Here is a 16,097-nt window from a genome sequence, read left to right on the forward strand (position 1 = left end):
ATTCTGACTCTGTATTTCACCAAATCATTTGGGGACAGAAAAGCTTCATGTGCCATTAATGGGTGTACTGATGTGGTCATTGGACTCAGCTGGTCACTAACTTCAATAGAACTTAGTTACTAGAGGAATACCAAATTTCAGAAACTCAGATACCAGGATCCTTGACTTTACAAAGATAAAAAATTCCAATCCTTCTCATCCTTCTATAATTCTGAACTTAAACTGAGCTAGAGGGCATGCTAGTTTCTACCTTTATTACAAGCAAGTTCCAGCTGGCTCAAAAAGCAAAGATCCATTTAGTGTTATATGGAAAATTTTCTAGTCTTTACTGGATTTTAACAACTATAAATGGCAAATACCACTTATTTCAGAAATCTGCCAAGTACAAAGAAAAAGACTAATTTTAACACAAAGTAATTTATAACACTTTTCACAAATACGCTAACCACAAAAGAGACATTATACAATATTCAGTATCCCTGCTATACTGAGGAAACTTCAAATCTATGTAAATGTAAACCAAAAACTCTTCCCAGAAAATCTCCACATTGAAAAAGGAAAAGTAGGGCTTCCCTGGTGGCGCAGTGGTTGGGAGTCCGCCTGTCGTTGCAGGGGACACTAGTTCGTGCCCCAGTCCGGGAAGATCCCGCATGCCACGGAGTGGCTGGGCCCGTGAGTCGTAGCCGCTGAGCCTGCGCGTCCAGAGCCTGTGCTCCACAACGGGAGAGGCCATAACAGTGAGAGGCCCGCTTACCGCAAAAAAAAAAAAGAATTCACAAAGCACTCTAAAAAAGTAAACAGGGTCAATAAAAGGGAATTCAATTATCACTGTAAGGTAGTTATTGCAGAATCTTCACATCATCATAACCTGTTGAAAAACTATTTTAAAATATTATTTCACACCATTAACATAATGCCAGGGATTTGCTTTGATTCAAAAGAATCTGGTAGAAAGGGAACAGAGTGGGGGAAATGCAGGAATGGAAAAAAGACAGTTCATGAATTGATAACTGTTGAAGCTGAGTAGGGCGTATATAAGGATTCATTCTCCATTTCTTTCTAATTCCATGTATGTTTGACATTTCTCCATAACAAAAGCTAAAAAGTTATTATACACTCTTGAACAAATTTAATCCTCATATCCTACAAAACAAGGAAGACTAGTACCTTCCAATCTTCGAATTTTTGCTTTCACAGAAATAACAGCTTCAAAGCGTGAAACTCTCAGCTCAAAACATGTTCCAGTCAGTGTTTCAATGAAGAGCTCCATGGTATCATAGAAAGGAAGTCTGTAGTAAAATGGTCCCACGTTATCTTCATTGAAGAAAGGAGGATCTTTTCTGTTATCCATTACTTTGACTTTTCTAATTCCTCTGGAATATGTTGTAGGCAACTGTATTCCAGTTCTAACCAAATCAGCTTTGAACATTGGTAACGTATATCGTTGTTCATGTTTTGAGTTTTGTACCTGAAAAACAAGAATAATGTTTTTTTAACAAGCCTATGTGAAAGTCTCATTCCTCCACAAAGATTTTCTCAACTCTGGCCCATATCAGCCTTCCAGAGAGCCCGGAATTCATTTTAGTGCTTACTAGGCCTAATCCTGAGCTTTACACAATTGTCTTTGAACTCACTCTCCCAATTAGAGTGTAAGGTTATTAAGAACAGGTATATTTGCTACACTTTATCTTACTAGAGCTCAGCAGTTACTTACACTACATGCTCAACAAATATGTTTTGTCGTTAATGATATTTAAACCAATGAACTCCACATGTAGGTATATATTTGCAAGACTTTGAATAAGTTATGCACATCCTTTCCTAAAACACATAAGTTACATTTTATAACCCATACAAAGTATAATGTTATAGCCATTGTACATCTGAATCACACTGAATAAAAGGAATAGTAACCATCTTAAAAGTAGGATTTACTAAATAATCAATAAGCATTTGGGTTTCCAGAGGTTATCCACCAGTATAGCACTGAGATGAGGTTAATACTGGTAACAGACATTAGACATAATCTCTACACACAAACATACAATGGCTAATGAATATGAGAGGCAAACACAACCAACAGAATACTAAAATAAATTATAAGTGTATAATTAGGAGAATAGGAATAATCAAATTGATAAATTGCTATTAATCAGTGAAAACTTTGAAAAGGTGGAGGGGGCTTGAACTTAAACTAAAAGGACAAATGATACATATTCTTTCTGGAGAAGTAGGTAAATCTTTTCAGTACCTTTATGGCGATATAATTTATATACCATAAAATTCACCCATTTAAAGCCTAAAGTTTACTGGGCTTTAGTATGGTTACAAAATTGTACAACCATCACCATAATCATTTTTAGAACATTCTCATCAACCCTAAAAGGAACCTCTTATTCTTTAGACACACTCCTAAATTCTGTCTCTCTCAGCCCTAGGCAATCACTAATCTACTTTGTTTTTAAAATTTTGCCTATTCTGGACATTTCACATAAATAGAATCATACAATATGTAAACTTTTGTGACTGGCTTCTTTCACTTAGCATAATGTTTTCAAAGTTCATCCATGTTCTAAGATGTATCAGTATTTCATTCTTTTTTATTTCTGAATAATAGTCCATTATAAGGATGTACCACATGTTACTTATCCAGCCATCAGTTGATGGGCATTCTGGGTTGTTTCCAATTTTTGCCTATTATGAATAATGCTATGAGAACACTCAATTACAAGTCTGTGATAGACATGTTTTTTCCTTTCTCTTCCATATATATCTAGAAGTGGAACTGATGGGTTGTGTGGTAACCCTGTGTTTAGCAATTTGTAGGACTACCAAACTGTTTTCAAAAGTGGTCTAAACCATTTTACATTCCCACCAACAATGAACAAGGGTTTGGATTTCTTCACATCCTTGCCAATACATTTTATTGTCTTTTGATTAAAGCCATCCTAGTGTGTATGAAGTAGTGTCTCACTGTGGTTGTGATTTGCCTTAATGACTAATGATGTTAAGAATCTTTTTACGTGCTTAGTACCCATTTGCACATATTCTTTACAGAAATGTCTATTCAGAAAGTCCATTCAGATCCTGTCCATTGAGTTATTTATGTCTAACACTTTCCAGATACAAGCTGTTTAACGGATATATGATTCACAAATATTTTCTCCAATTTCATGGGTTGTCTTTTAACTTTCTTGATAGTTTCCTTTGAAGCACAAAAGTTTTTAATTTTAATGAAGCCCAATTTGACTATGTTTCTTCTGTTGCTTATACTTTGGGTGTCATATTTTAAAAGCTTTGCCTAATGCAAGGTAATAACAATTGACCAGTACATATTTTTCTAAGAATTGTATAGTGTAGCCCTTACATTTAGGTCTATAGTCCATTTTGAATTTATTTTTGTGGTTGTTGTACAATAGGGGTACAGATCTATTCTTTTGCAGACAAATAACCAGTTGTCTCACCATTTGTTAGAAAGACTATTCTAAATTCATTGAATTGTCTTGGCACCCTTGTTGAAAACCAGCTGACCATAACCTCAATTCTGTTCCATTGATCTATATGTCTATCCTTATGCCAGTAGCATACTGTCTTTGTAGCTTTGTAGTAAGTTTTGAGATCAGGAAGTGTGAGTCTTCTAACTTGTTCTTCTCTTTCAAGATTGTTGGCTATTCTGGGTCATCTGAATTTCCATAGGAATTATAGGATCAGCTTGTGTATTTTGCAGAAACACCAGTTGGGATTTTGATAAGGAGTGTGTTCAGTCTACAGATTAATTTGGATAGTATTACCATCTTGACAATATTAAGTCTTATAATCCATCAACATGCAATATCTTTCAGTTTATTTATAACTTCTTTAATTGTTTTCAACAATGTTTTATAGTTTTCAGATTATACGTTTTGTATTTTAAAAACGTGTTTCTAAGAATTTTGTTCTTTTTGATGTCACTATCAATGAAATTGTTCTTAGTTCCATTGTCAGACTGCTCATTGCTAGTGTATAAAAATACAATTGATTTTAATATATTGGTCTTGTTCACTGCAACCTTGCTGAACTCAGTAGTTCTAGTATTTTTCTAAGTGGATTCCTTAGGATTTTCTACATACAAGATAATGTCAACTACAAACAGAAATTTTAACTTCTTCCTTTCCCATCTAGATGATCTTTATTTCCTTTTCTTACCTAATTGCCCTGCCTGGAATCTCCAATACAGGTTGAATAGAAGTGGTAAGAGCAAACATTCTTGTCTTTTTCCTGTTGTAGGGAAAATCATTCAGCCTCTCACCACGAGTTATGATTTTAGCTGTGGGGTTTTCATAGGTAATCTTTATCAGATGGAGAACGTTCCCTTCCATTCCTACTTTGTTTAGGTGTCAGTTGTCTTTTTTAAATCACAGTGTTAGATTTTGTCAAATACTTTTCTGTAGTGTCTCAGATGATCATGTGGTTTTTGTCTCATAGTCTATTAATATGGTGTATTACATTGACTGCTTTTTGATATATTGAACCAACCTTGAATCACTGGGATAAATCCATTTGTATATGGTCTGTAATCATTTATATATGTTACTAGATTTAGTTTGTTAGTATTTTTTGAAGATTTTTGTGTCTATATCCATACAAGTTATTGATCTAGTTTTATTTCTATGTCTTTGTCTGGTTTGATATCAAGGTAATACTGCCCTCATAAAATAAGTTGAGAAGTATTCCCTAAAGGTAGGTAGACTCTTGAATGTATTTCAGAATGGGTAAAGCCTCAGAGTGGGGTAAGAATATCTGTAAGACTAGGTGAACAGAATGTGAACACTAGGGCAGTGCAGGAATGAAGAAGAAAAATGGGTGATAAATTTTTTACTTTTTTTTGCCAAAGGATATATCACTGAAGTCACTGCAATTTTCATAACAATGTGATTAAGGAGAAGTTTTTTTTTTTAAACTTGTGGTTTGATTAATAACCTACATCTCCATTCTATAGACATGATTTTCACAGGTATCTAAAATCTGGATACTAGGGACTTCCCTGGTGGTCCAGTGGTTAAGAATCCACCTTCCAGGGGACTTCCCTGGTGGCATAGTGGTTAAGAATCCACCTGCCAATAGAGGGGACACGGGTTCAAGCCCTGGTCCAGGAAGATCCTACATGCCGCAGAGCAACTAAGCCCGTGCGCCACAACTACTGAGCCTGCGCTCTAGAGCCCATGAGCCACAACTACTGAGCCCGCATGCCACAACTACTGAAGTCCACACGCCTAGAGCCCGTGCTCCACAGCAAGAGAAGCCACCAGAGTGAGAAGCCGGTGCACCGCAACAATGAGTAGCCCCCACTCGCCACAACTAGAGAAAGCCTGTGCACAGCAACGAAGACCCAACGCAGCCAAAAATAAATAAATAAATTTATTTATTTAAAAAAAAAAGAATCCGCCTTCCAATGCAGGGGACACCGGTTTAATCCCTGGTCAGGGAACTAAGATCCCACATACCACGGGGCAACTAAGCCCACATGCTCTAGAGCCCGCGTGCCACAACTAGAAAGCCCATGTGCCGCAACTACTGAGCCCGCACACTCGGGAACCCACACGCCACAACTAGAGAAAAGCCTATAAGCCACAACAAAGAGCTCACGTGCCACAACCAAGACCTGATGCAGCCACATAAATAAATAAATAAACATTAAAAAAAAATAAAAATAGGTACTTGCCTGGTGGTCCAGTGGTAAAGAATCTGCCTTACAAAGCATGGGACGTGGGTTTGATCCCTGGTCAGGGAACTAAGATCCCACATGCCATGGGGCAACTAAGCCCGCACACCACAACTACTGAGCTCACGCACCTCAACTACAGCCCACGTGCTGCAAACTACAGAGCCTATGTACCCTGGAGCCTGCACGCCACAACTGGAGAGGAGAAAACCCGCATGCCACAACTAGGGAGAAGCCCGTGCACCACAACAAAAGATCCCACATGCCTCAACGAAGATCCCAAGCGCCACAACTAAGACCTGATGCAGCCAGAAATAAAATAAATAAATAATAAATATTTAAAATAAATAAAAATCAAGTAAAATCTGGATACAAGACAGACACCTGAAATCCAACACCTCCAAAACTAATCATCTTTCCTACAAACCTCCTTCTTGTCCTACAGTCTCCATCTTGGTAAAGGGTACCACCATTAACCTAATCACTTAAGCCAGAAAGCTAGGAATCATTTTAGATTTTTCTGCTAGCCTCAAGGTATCTAATCCTAACAGTACAACTTAACATTTCTATAATCTGTGACCTTCTCCAGACACACTGATTAGGACTTAGTTCAGGTCTTCATTAGCTCTTAACTGAGCAACTTTGATAGCCTAGCTATAATCCTTGACACCTGCCCTTCACTCTTCTGATCCATTCTCTAGGATGTCAACAGTTATCTTTTTTAAAAAAAGAAAGTTTAATAAAAACTGGATTAGGGTACCACATCACATAGTTCAGAAATTACTTTACTCTTAATTATCTATATATAATGGGGGAAAGGTCACTCAAAGTTCTAAAATTTTTTAATATTTGACTTTAGAATGCACTGTGGTGAAACCATCAATTCAGACTAAATGAGGGAAATGAATCTAAGTTAGCCTAAAGCCTGTATTTTTTTTCCTTTTGAATAAACTATTGTTTAGAGCAGTTTTAGGTTCGCTGCAATATTAGGCAGAAGTACAGACAGTTCCCACACACTCCCTGCCCCCACACATGCACAGCCTCTCCCACCATCAACAACCTACACCAGAGTGGTATATTTGTTACAACAGATGAACCTACATTGACACATCATTATCACTCAAAGGCCACAGTTCACATTAGGGTTCATTCTTGGTGTTGCAAATTCTATTGATTTCCACAAATGTATAGTAATGTACCCATCATTATAGTATCACACAGAATAGTTTATGAGTAAAGCCACTATAAACATCCATGTGCACATTTTTGTGTAGACGTTTGAGTTTTCAACTTACCGGGGTAAACACCAATGAGTACAACTGCTAGATCTTACAGTAAGGGTATGTTTAGTTTTGTAAGAAACTGCCAAACTGTCTTCAAAAGTGGCTGTTCTATATTGTGTTCCCACCAGCAAGGAATAAGAGCTCCTACTGCTCCACATCCTCACCAGCATTTGATGTTGTCAGTGTTCTGGATTTTGACCATTCTAATAAGACATATAATAGTATCTCATTGTTTTAATTTGCATTTCCCTAATGACATATGATGTGAAGCACAGTTATCTTTTTAAAATGTAGAACTGATCATGTTATTTCTTAGCTCAAGGCCCCACGATGGCTTCCCACTGTCTGCAGAATTCAGACTCCTTAGAAAGGCTCCTAAGATCATGCATCTCACCTTCCAGCCCTATTTTATTTATACACATACCTCATCCCATCCTGCAATATATCTGGTACTTCTATCCTCTAATCATTTGTAACTGCGGCTTCAGAAAACACTGGTCTCTATATCGTTGCTCCTGCTTTCCTCTACTTACCACCATTCCCACACTTGGCTACCTGACAAGCACCTGTGATCTTTCAAGACTCAAGTCGAATAGAAACTATTCCATAAAGCCGTTTACAGTTCCTCCCCTTCACACCCTGACCTCCATCATATATGGCACCCATTACAATCAATTTCATTTTTTACATGACTTTCTTATTCTACTAAATTGTAAGCTCCTTAAGGGAAGGGCATATGATTTACCACCCCATCACCTAGCACAGTGTTTTGTACATATTGGTACTCATTAAAGGTTTGTTCAATGAAAGAGTAAATAAATATTCATCCTCTCAACTGAGTTTTAGAGCAAACCTGTAATATAGGTAAGGTATTATCCCTGCTTTAGACATGAAGAAGTGTTTGGTTATGCTATAAAAGTTTGTTTGGAGAAATGTTGGTTTCCCATAGGAATCATTACTCACTCCAAACTAACTCCACCAATGTTTACGCATTTCTGCTACAGAAATGTAGATTTCTGCTACAGTGAATTTTTATAACTCAATATAGTTAATTATATTAATTATATTAATTATACTGAGTTATAAAAATTCACCATAGCTCAATATATAAAAGTAATATATAAAATTCATCAATTAACTAGGGAGTATATTTAATATAATTAAGCATAATGAATATAATTAATTAAATAAGGAACCTGAATTGCATTGTGCAGACTGCTAATGTTCCTGAAGATATGGCACCACAGGAAGAAAAGCTATTGCTGGCAGCACAGCTGCTCTGAGTGCTGTTATACTTTTTATCAAAATAATGAGTAATAAATACAATAACACAAAGTAATATGCCAATAATACTGCTGGTGAATTTGAACAAAAAATTTTACAGTTCGTATAGAAACACAAAAGACCCTGAATAGCCGAAGCAATCTTGAGAAAGGAAAATGAGGTTGGAGGAAACAGGCTCCCTGACTTCAAACTATACTACAAAGCTACAGTAATCAAGACAGTATGGTACTGGCACAAAAACAGAAATACAGATCAATGGAACAGGATAGAATGCCAAGAGAGAAACACACTCACATATGGTCACCAAATTCACAACAAAGGAGGTAAGAACACACAATGGAGAAAAGACAGCCTCTTTAATAAGTGGTGCTGGGAAAACTGGACAGCTACATGTAAAAGAATGAAATTAGAACACCACCTAACACTATACACAAAAATAAACTCCAAATGGATTAGAGACCTAAATGTAAGACCAGAAACTATAAAACTCTTACAGGAAAACATAGGAAAAATACTCTTTGACAAAAACCACAGCAAGATCTTTTTTGACCCACCTTCTAGAGTAACGGAAATAAAAACAAACAAATGGGACTTAATTAAACTTAAAAGCTTTTGCACAGCAAAGGAAACCATAAACAAGACAAAAAGACAACCCTCAGAATGAGAGAAAATATTTGCAAATGAAACAACAGACAAAGGATTAATCTCCAAAATATACAAACAACTCATGGAGCTCAATATCAAAATAACAAACAATCCAATTAAAAGATGGGCAGAAGACCTAAACAGACATTTCACCAAGGAAGACATACAGATGGCCAAGAGGCACATGAAAAGATTCTCAATGTCACTAATTATTAGAGAAATGCAAATCAAAACTACAATGACCTCATGCTGGTCAGAATAGCCATCATCAAAAAATCTAGAAACAATAAATGCTGGAAAGGGTGTGGTGAAAAGGGAACCCTCCCGCACTGTTGGTGTGTACCCCGCATAGTGGTTGTATACAACCACTATGGAAAACAATATGGAACTTCCTTAAAAAACTAAAAATAGAACTACCATATGACCCAGCAATCCCACTACTGGGCATATACTCTGAGAAAACCATAATTCAGAAAGAGACATGGGGCTTCCCTGGTGGCGCAGTGGTTGAGAGTCCGCCTGCTGATGCAGGGGACACGGGTTCGTGCCCTGGTCTGGGAAGATCCCACGTGCCGTGGAGCAGCTAGGCCCGTGAGCCATGGCCACTGAGCCTGCACGTCCAGAGCCTGTGCTCCACAATGGGAGAGGCCACAACAGTGAGAGGCCTGCGTACCGCAAAAAAAAGAGACATGCACCACAATGTTCACTGCAGCACTATTTACAATAGCCAGGACATGGAACCAACCTAAATGTCCATCAACAGATGAATGGATAAAGAAGATGTGGCACATATATACAATGGAATATTATTCAGCCATAAAAAAGTGAAACTGAGTTATTTGTTGTGAGGTGGATGGACTTAGAGTCTGTCATAGAGTGAAGTAAATCAGAGAGAGAAAAACAAATACCATATGCTAATGCATATATATGGAATCTAAAAAAAGAAAAAAATTGGTACTGATGAACCTAGCTGCAGGGCAGAAATAAAGATGTAGAAATAGAGAACGGACTTAAGGACATGGGGTGGGAGGGGGAAGCTGGGGCGAAGTGAGAGTAGCATCGACATATATACACTACCGAATGTAAAATAGTTAGCTAGTGGGAAGCAGCAGCATAGCACAGGGATATCAGCTCGTTGCTTTGCAATGACCAGGGAGGGTGGGAGGGAGGCTCAAGAGGGAGGGGATGTGGGGACATATGTATGCATATGGCTGATTCACTTTGGTGTACAGCAGAAACTAACATAGTATTGTGAAGCAATTACACTCCGATAAAGATCTATTAAATAATAATAATGCTGGTGACAGTGGTAAAAGACCACTACTTTCAAGTAAAAGCCAAATAAGTGGCTGTATTGCTCAGGCTGTGTCTCTTATATCCTTAATACACTGACATGTCTGTAGGAATAATGACGGAACCTAACCCCTTTTCCTACCTCACTGAAATGACTGTTTTTATAATATAATTTTGGATAATATGTGGATTCTTAAGAACATACTTATCATCCTATATCAAATAAGAATGTACTACAGAATTATCAGTGTCCGTTCCCCCAAAGCCAAGAGCACTCCTATCTACATAGTAAAAGATCTAGCAACAGAGGTCAGGGGTCAGGAATGCCGAACTGAATATTACAGAAATAAAGACATGGGTGACCAGTGCCTGTCCAAGGAATTTAGAGACATAAGATATCAAGATCATTTTTTTCACCACAGTAGTCTTCCCAGCAATACCCCAAATATAATAAACAAATGGTGGGAGAAGGTAACATAAAGACAGATTTGGAAGTCCTTCATCTGCAACAAGAATGTACAGAGTAATTATGGGCTAAAAGAAAACTTGCAACCTAGAACAGCACTAATTGCACTGGAACACCACCACAAATTTGGGCCCTAATCAATGGAGTAATTTCCAAAATCCAAAAAGAAGCAAGATTGGTAACCAAATTCAAAACTGAAATGTGTGCCTCTAGGAAATAATTATACTTCTCCTCAGCAGTAGAAATCACTGTAACAGAGAGCAAAGTAAGTCTAGGAAATCTAGTTAAGCCAGACTGGAGGACTAGATGATAGCAGAGGGGCAAACAGAAGCTCCAGTAGGCCAAAGACCTAGCCAGTACTAAGAGCGGGGTCCATGGCAAGTCTGAATCAGCCCTGGGCTTTTTTTTTTTAATAAATTATTTTATTTTATTTTATTTATTTTTGGCTGTGCTTGGTCTTCGTTGCTGCGTGCGGGTTTTTCTCTAGTTGCGGAAAGCTGGGGCTACTCTTCGTTGTGGTGCGCGGGCTTCTCATTGCGGTGGCTTCTCTTGTTGCAGAGCACGGGCTCTAGGTGCACAGGCTTCAGTAATTGTGGCTCATGGGCTCTAGAGTGCAGGCTCAGTAGCTGTCGCGCACAGGCTTAGTTGCCCCACAGCATGTGGGATCTTCCTGGACCAGGGCTCGACCCATGTCCCCTGCATTGGCAGGCAGATTCTTAACCACTGAGCCACCAAGGAAGCCCCATGGACACCTTCTGAAAGTTGTGTTAGAGCATGCTTGACTGAGCAGATTATGGAACCCTATGATGTTGGTAAATGAGGGGCAATGGAGACTCAAAAACAGGATGAAAAATGATACAAGGACAGCTAAAAAATAGAAGAGGAAGAGGAAAGAAGAAGGCAGAGAAAAAAGTACGTCAAAATTTTTACCAATAATTTAAAAAACATGCTTAGCTATTAAGAGTAATGGAGTCAAAAGAATGAAAAGAATTGAGAACAGTCTCAGAGACCTCTGGGACAACATTAAATGCAACAACATTCAAATTATAGGGGTTTCAGAAGAAGAAGAGAAAAAGAAAGGGACTGAGAAAATATTTGAAGAGATTATAGTTGAAAACTTCCCTAATACGGGAAAGGAATAGTCAATCAAGTCCAGGAAGCACAGAGAGTCCCATACAGGATAAATCCAAGGAGAAACACACTAAGACACATATTAATCAAACTATCAAAAATTAAATACAAAAAAAATATTAAAAGCAGCAAGGGAAAAACAACAAATAATATACAAGGGAATCCCCATAAGGTTAACAGCTGATCTTTCAGCAGAAACTGCAAGCCAGAAGGGAGTGGCAGGACATATTTAAAGTGATGAAAGGGAAAAACCTACAACCAAGATTACTCTACCCAGCAAGAATCTCATTCAGATTTGACAGAGAAATTAAAACCTTTACAGACAAGCAAAAGCTAAGAGAATTCAGCACCACCAAACCAGCTTTACAACAAATGCTAAAGGAACTTCTCTAGGCAGGAAACACAAGAGAAGGAAAAGACCCACAAAAACAAACCATAAACAATTAAGAAAATGGTAATAGAAACATACATATCGATAACTACCTTAAATGTAAATGGATTAAATGCTCCCACCAAAAGACACAGACTGGCTGAATGGATACAAAAACAAGACCTGTATATATGCTGTCTACAAGTGACCCACTTCAGACCTAGGGACACATACAGACTGAAAGTGAGGGGATGGAAAAAGATATTCCATGAAAATGGAAATCAAAAGAAAGCTGGAGTAGCAATTCTCATATCAGACAAAATAGACTTTAAAATAAAGACTATTACAAGAGACAAAGAAGGACACTGCATAATGATCAAGGGATCAATCCAAGAAGAAGATATAACAATTGTAAATATTTATGCACCCAACATAGATGAGGAGCACCCCAACACATAAGGCAAATGTTAACTGCCATAAAAGGGGAAATCAACAGTAACACAATCATAGTAGGGGACTTTAACACCCCACTTCCACCACTGGACAGATCAACCAAAATGAAAATAAATAAGGAAACACAAGCTTTAAATGATACATTATACAAGATGGACTTAATTGATACTTATAGGACATTCCGTCCAAAAACAACAGAATACACTTTCTTCTCAAGTGCTCACGGAACATCCTCCAGGATAGATCATATCTTGGGTCACAAATCAAGCCTTGGTAAATTTAAGAAAATTGAAATCGTATCAAGTATCTTTTCTGACCACAATGCTGTAAGACTAGATATCTACTGCAGGAAAAAAACTGAAAAATACAAACACATGGAGGCTAAACAATACACTGTTAAATAACCAAGAGATCACTGAAGAACACCATACACAAAAATAAACTCAAAATGGATTAAAGACCTAAATGTAAGACTAGACACTATAAAACTCTTAGAGGAAAACATAGGCAGAACACTCTATGACATAAATCACAGCAAGATCCTTTTTGACCCACCTCCTAGAGGAATGGAAATAAAAACAAAAATAAACATATGGGACCTAATGAAACTTAAAAGCTTTTGCACAGCAAAGGAAACCATAAATAAGACGAAAAGGCAACCCTCAGAATGGAAGAAGATATTTGCAAATGAAGCAACAAAGGATTAATCTCCAAAATTTACAAGCAGCTCATGCAGCTCAATATCAAAATAAAAACAACCCAATCCAAAACTGGTCAGAAGACCTAAGTAGACATTTCTCCAAAGAAGATATACAGATAGCCAACAAACACATGAAAGGATGCTCAACATCACTAATCATTAGAGAAATGCAAATCAAAACTACAATGAGGGGCTTCCCTGGTGGCGCAGTGGTTGAGAGTCCGCCTGCCGATGCAGGGGACACAGGTTCGTGTCCTGGTGGGGGAAGATCCCACATGCCGCGGAGCGGCTGGGCCCGTGAGCCATGGCCGCTGAGCCTGCGCGTCTGGAGCCTGTGCTCCGCAACGGGAGAGGCCACAACCGTGAGAGGCCCGCGTACCGCAAAAAAAAGAAAAAAAAAAAGAAACTACAATGAGGTATCACCTCACACCAGTCAGAGTGGCCACCATCAAAAAATCTACAAACAATAAATGTTGGAGAGGGTGTGGAGAAAAGGGAATCCTCTTGCACTGTTGGTGGGAATGTAAATTGATACAGCCACTATGGAGAACAGTACGGAGGTTACTTAAAAAACTAAAAACAGAGCTACCATACAACCCAGCAATCTCACTACTGGGCATATACCCTGAGAAAATCATAATTCAAAAAGTCATGTACCACAATGTTCACTGCAGCTCTATTTACAATAGCCAGGACATGGAAGCAACCTATGTGTCCATCAACAGATGAATGGATAAAGAAGATGTGGCACATATATACAATGGAATATTACTCAGCCATAAAAAGAAACAATATTGAGTTATTTGTAGTGAGGTGGATGGACCTAGAGACTGTCATACAGAGTGAAGTAAGTCAGAAAGAAAAACAAATACCGTATGCTAAACATATATATGGAATTTTTTTTAAAAAGGTTCTGAAGGTCCTAGGGGCAGGACAGGAATAAAGACACAGACGTAGAGAATGGACTTGAGGACACGGAGAGGGGGTAGGGGAAGCTGAGACGAAGTGAGAGAGTGGCATGGATATATACGCTACCAAATGTAAAACAGATAGCTAGTGGGAAGCAGCTGCATAGCACAGGGAGATCAGCTCGGTGCTTTGTGACCACCTAGAGGGGTGGGACAGGGAGGGTGGGAGGGAGTCGCAAGAGGGAGGGGATATGGGGATATATGTATATGTATAGCTGATTCACTTTGTTATAAAGCAGAAACTAACACACCATTTGTAAAGCAATTATACTCCAATAAAGATGTTAAAAAAATCATGGGAAAAAAAGTAATGGCATCAAAAGACGTTTCTAAATCAATTTCCAAAACATTTCTCTCCTCCCTTCTGAAAAAGTTCTTAAAACACAAACATCAAAGATGAAAGGGAAGTTAAAGACAGGTAATGCGATAACAGTGCTGAATAACTAATTTCAGTAACTCGGAATCAGCTTTATCGATAAACTCTGTTGTAAAGAACAGCCATATAAGAGCATTTCTTTTAAACTCTTCCTCCGACATAAAGGGAGCCAGCATGTTATGCAGTCCTTAAAAACACCGACTCTTAATGAACCGTTTTTACTAAAGCCTGGAAATATACCTAAGTTTTAAATACAAGCTTCAGAATTATATCCACCACATCATGTACCCTAAACTCTGAAATCAATTTCCTAGCGGGACTGTGAAATCCTTCGAAGCCAACACCTCCTCGAGCCTTCCGTGTTAGGCACTTGAAAAGAACGGAGTCACCTGCGCAGCCCGTGCTCCTCCAGGATAAACTCCGGCTACCCAGACGCACGGGCCAGATCAGGAGGGCAGCGGTTAGGCTCCGCGTCAGAATCCGCGACTCGGAGGGCAGCACCTGTCGGACGGGGCGGGGCACCCCGCGTCGCGCTCGCGGAAGGACGGAAAGTGGAGGCTGTCTCCTCCGCGAAGGCGGCCCGCCGCGCCGGTATCGGGGCAGCGGCGGCGACGGAGGGGGCGAGGCCAGGAGGCCAGCGACGGCAGCGCGGCCCGGCTCAGCGGCCCGCGGCCCTGGGCGCCCTCCCCATCCGGCCCGCTGCCCTCACCAGCTCTCGTCCACTCCCTCGCCCACCCGCAGGCCCGTAAGGAGGTGCGGCCCCGCGAGCGACGCCGCGGCAGGCACCGAAGAGCAACGCTCAGTGGTCGCCGCGCCCCCGCCCCTTTGTGACACCGCGTACCAATCGCTCGCCGTTGCTCGCGTCGCCCTCCAATCAGCGGGGGCAGGGGCGGGACCTGACCGCCGGACGCCTGCGGGTGCTCGGGCGCCGGGGCTTCTTTTGCGTTCGGTGGTGGTTGTTGGTTAGGAGAGGCCCGGATGTTAATCCTCTATTACTAACAGTGGCCTGCTGACTACGGCCGAAGCGGGCGGGCTGGAGACCAGTCGCACAGGCTTCTGGGAACGGTGGGGTTGGCCTGTGGCCTAAGGAGAGTATGGACAGCACCCTCCCTGAGACCAACCTAAGGCGCTCTTAGAGGTGCCCGACGTGTTGCGGGGATAGTCCCCGTCGATGGCCTTCCCAGAGCCTGTGCACTTCCAGTGCGGTACAGGCCGGCCTGCCTTAAACAAATCACCCTTCCTGCGCTTTACTGACCCCTAACGTTTCTGGTCTCACGTACCTCATCTGAAACATGGGGACATTGCCATGCCTGGTTGAAAGCAAGGGCGAAAGCAAACAAGCTCTGTAGATCTTATCCATTTATTCCTCACCCAATTTACTGAGAATTGTAGAGTTGAAATTGAGTGGGTACCTTGGGTTGTCAAAT

General features: G+C 39.9%; 1 protein-coding gene across 1 annotated transcript in view; it reads right to left on the minus strand.

Annotated features, from left to right (window-relative positions):
- Positions 1-15,513, minus strand: part of ZFAND4 (zinc finger AN1-type containing 4) — a 62,774-nt gene extending 47,261 nt beyond the window's left edge. The window contains exons 1-2 of the mRNA XM_065894469.1: positions 15,380-15,513; positions 1,168-1,468 (exon numbers count right to left, since the gene is read on the minus strand). Coding sequence (XP_065750541.1) covers positions 1,168-1,429 — 262 coding nt within the window. The 5' untranslated portion in view covers positions 1,430-1,468; positions 15,380-15,513. The remainder of the gene's footprint in view (positions 1-1,167; positions 1,469-15,379) is intronic.
- Positions 15,514-16,097: the final 584 nt, after the last annotated feature.

Source organism: Phocoena phocoena, chromosome 16, assembly GCF_963924675.1.
Source record: "Phocoena phocoena chromosome 16, mPhoPho1.1, whole genome shotgun sequence".
NCBI classification, from domain to species: Eukaryota; Metazoa; Chordata; class Mammalia; order Artiodactyla; family Phocoenidae; genus Phocoena; species Phocoena phocoena.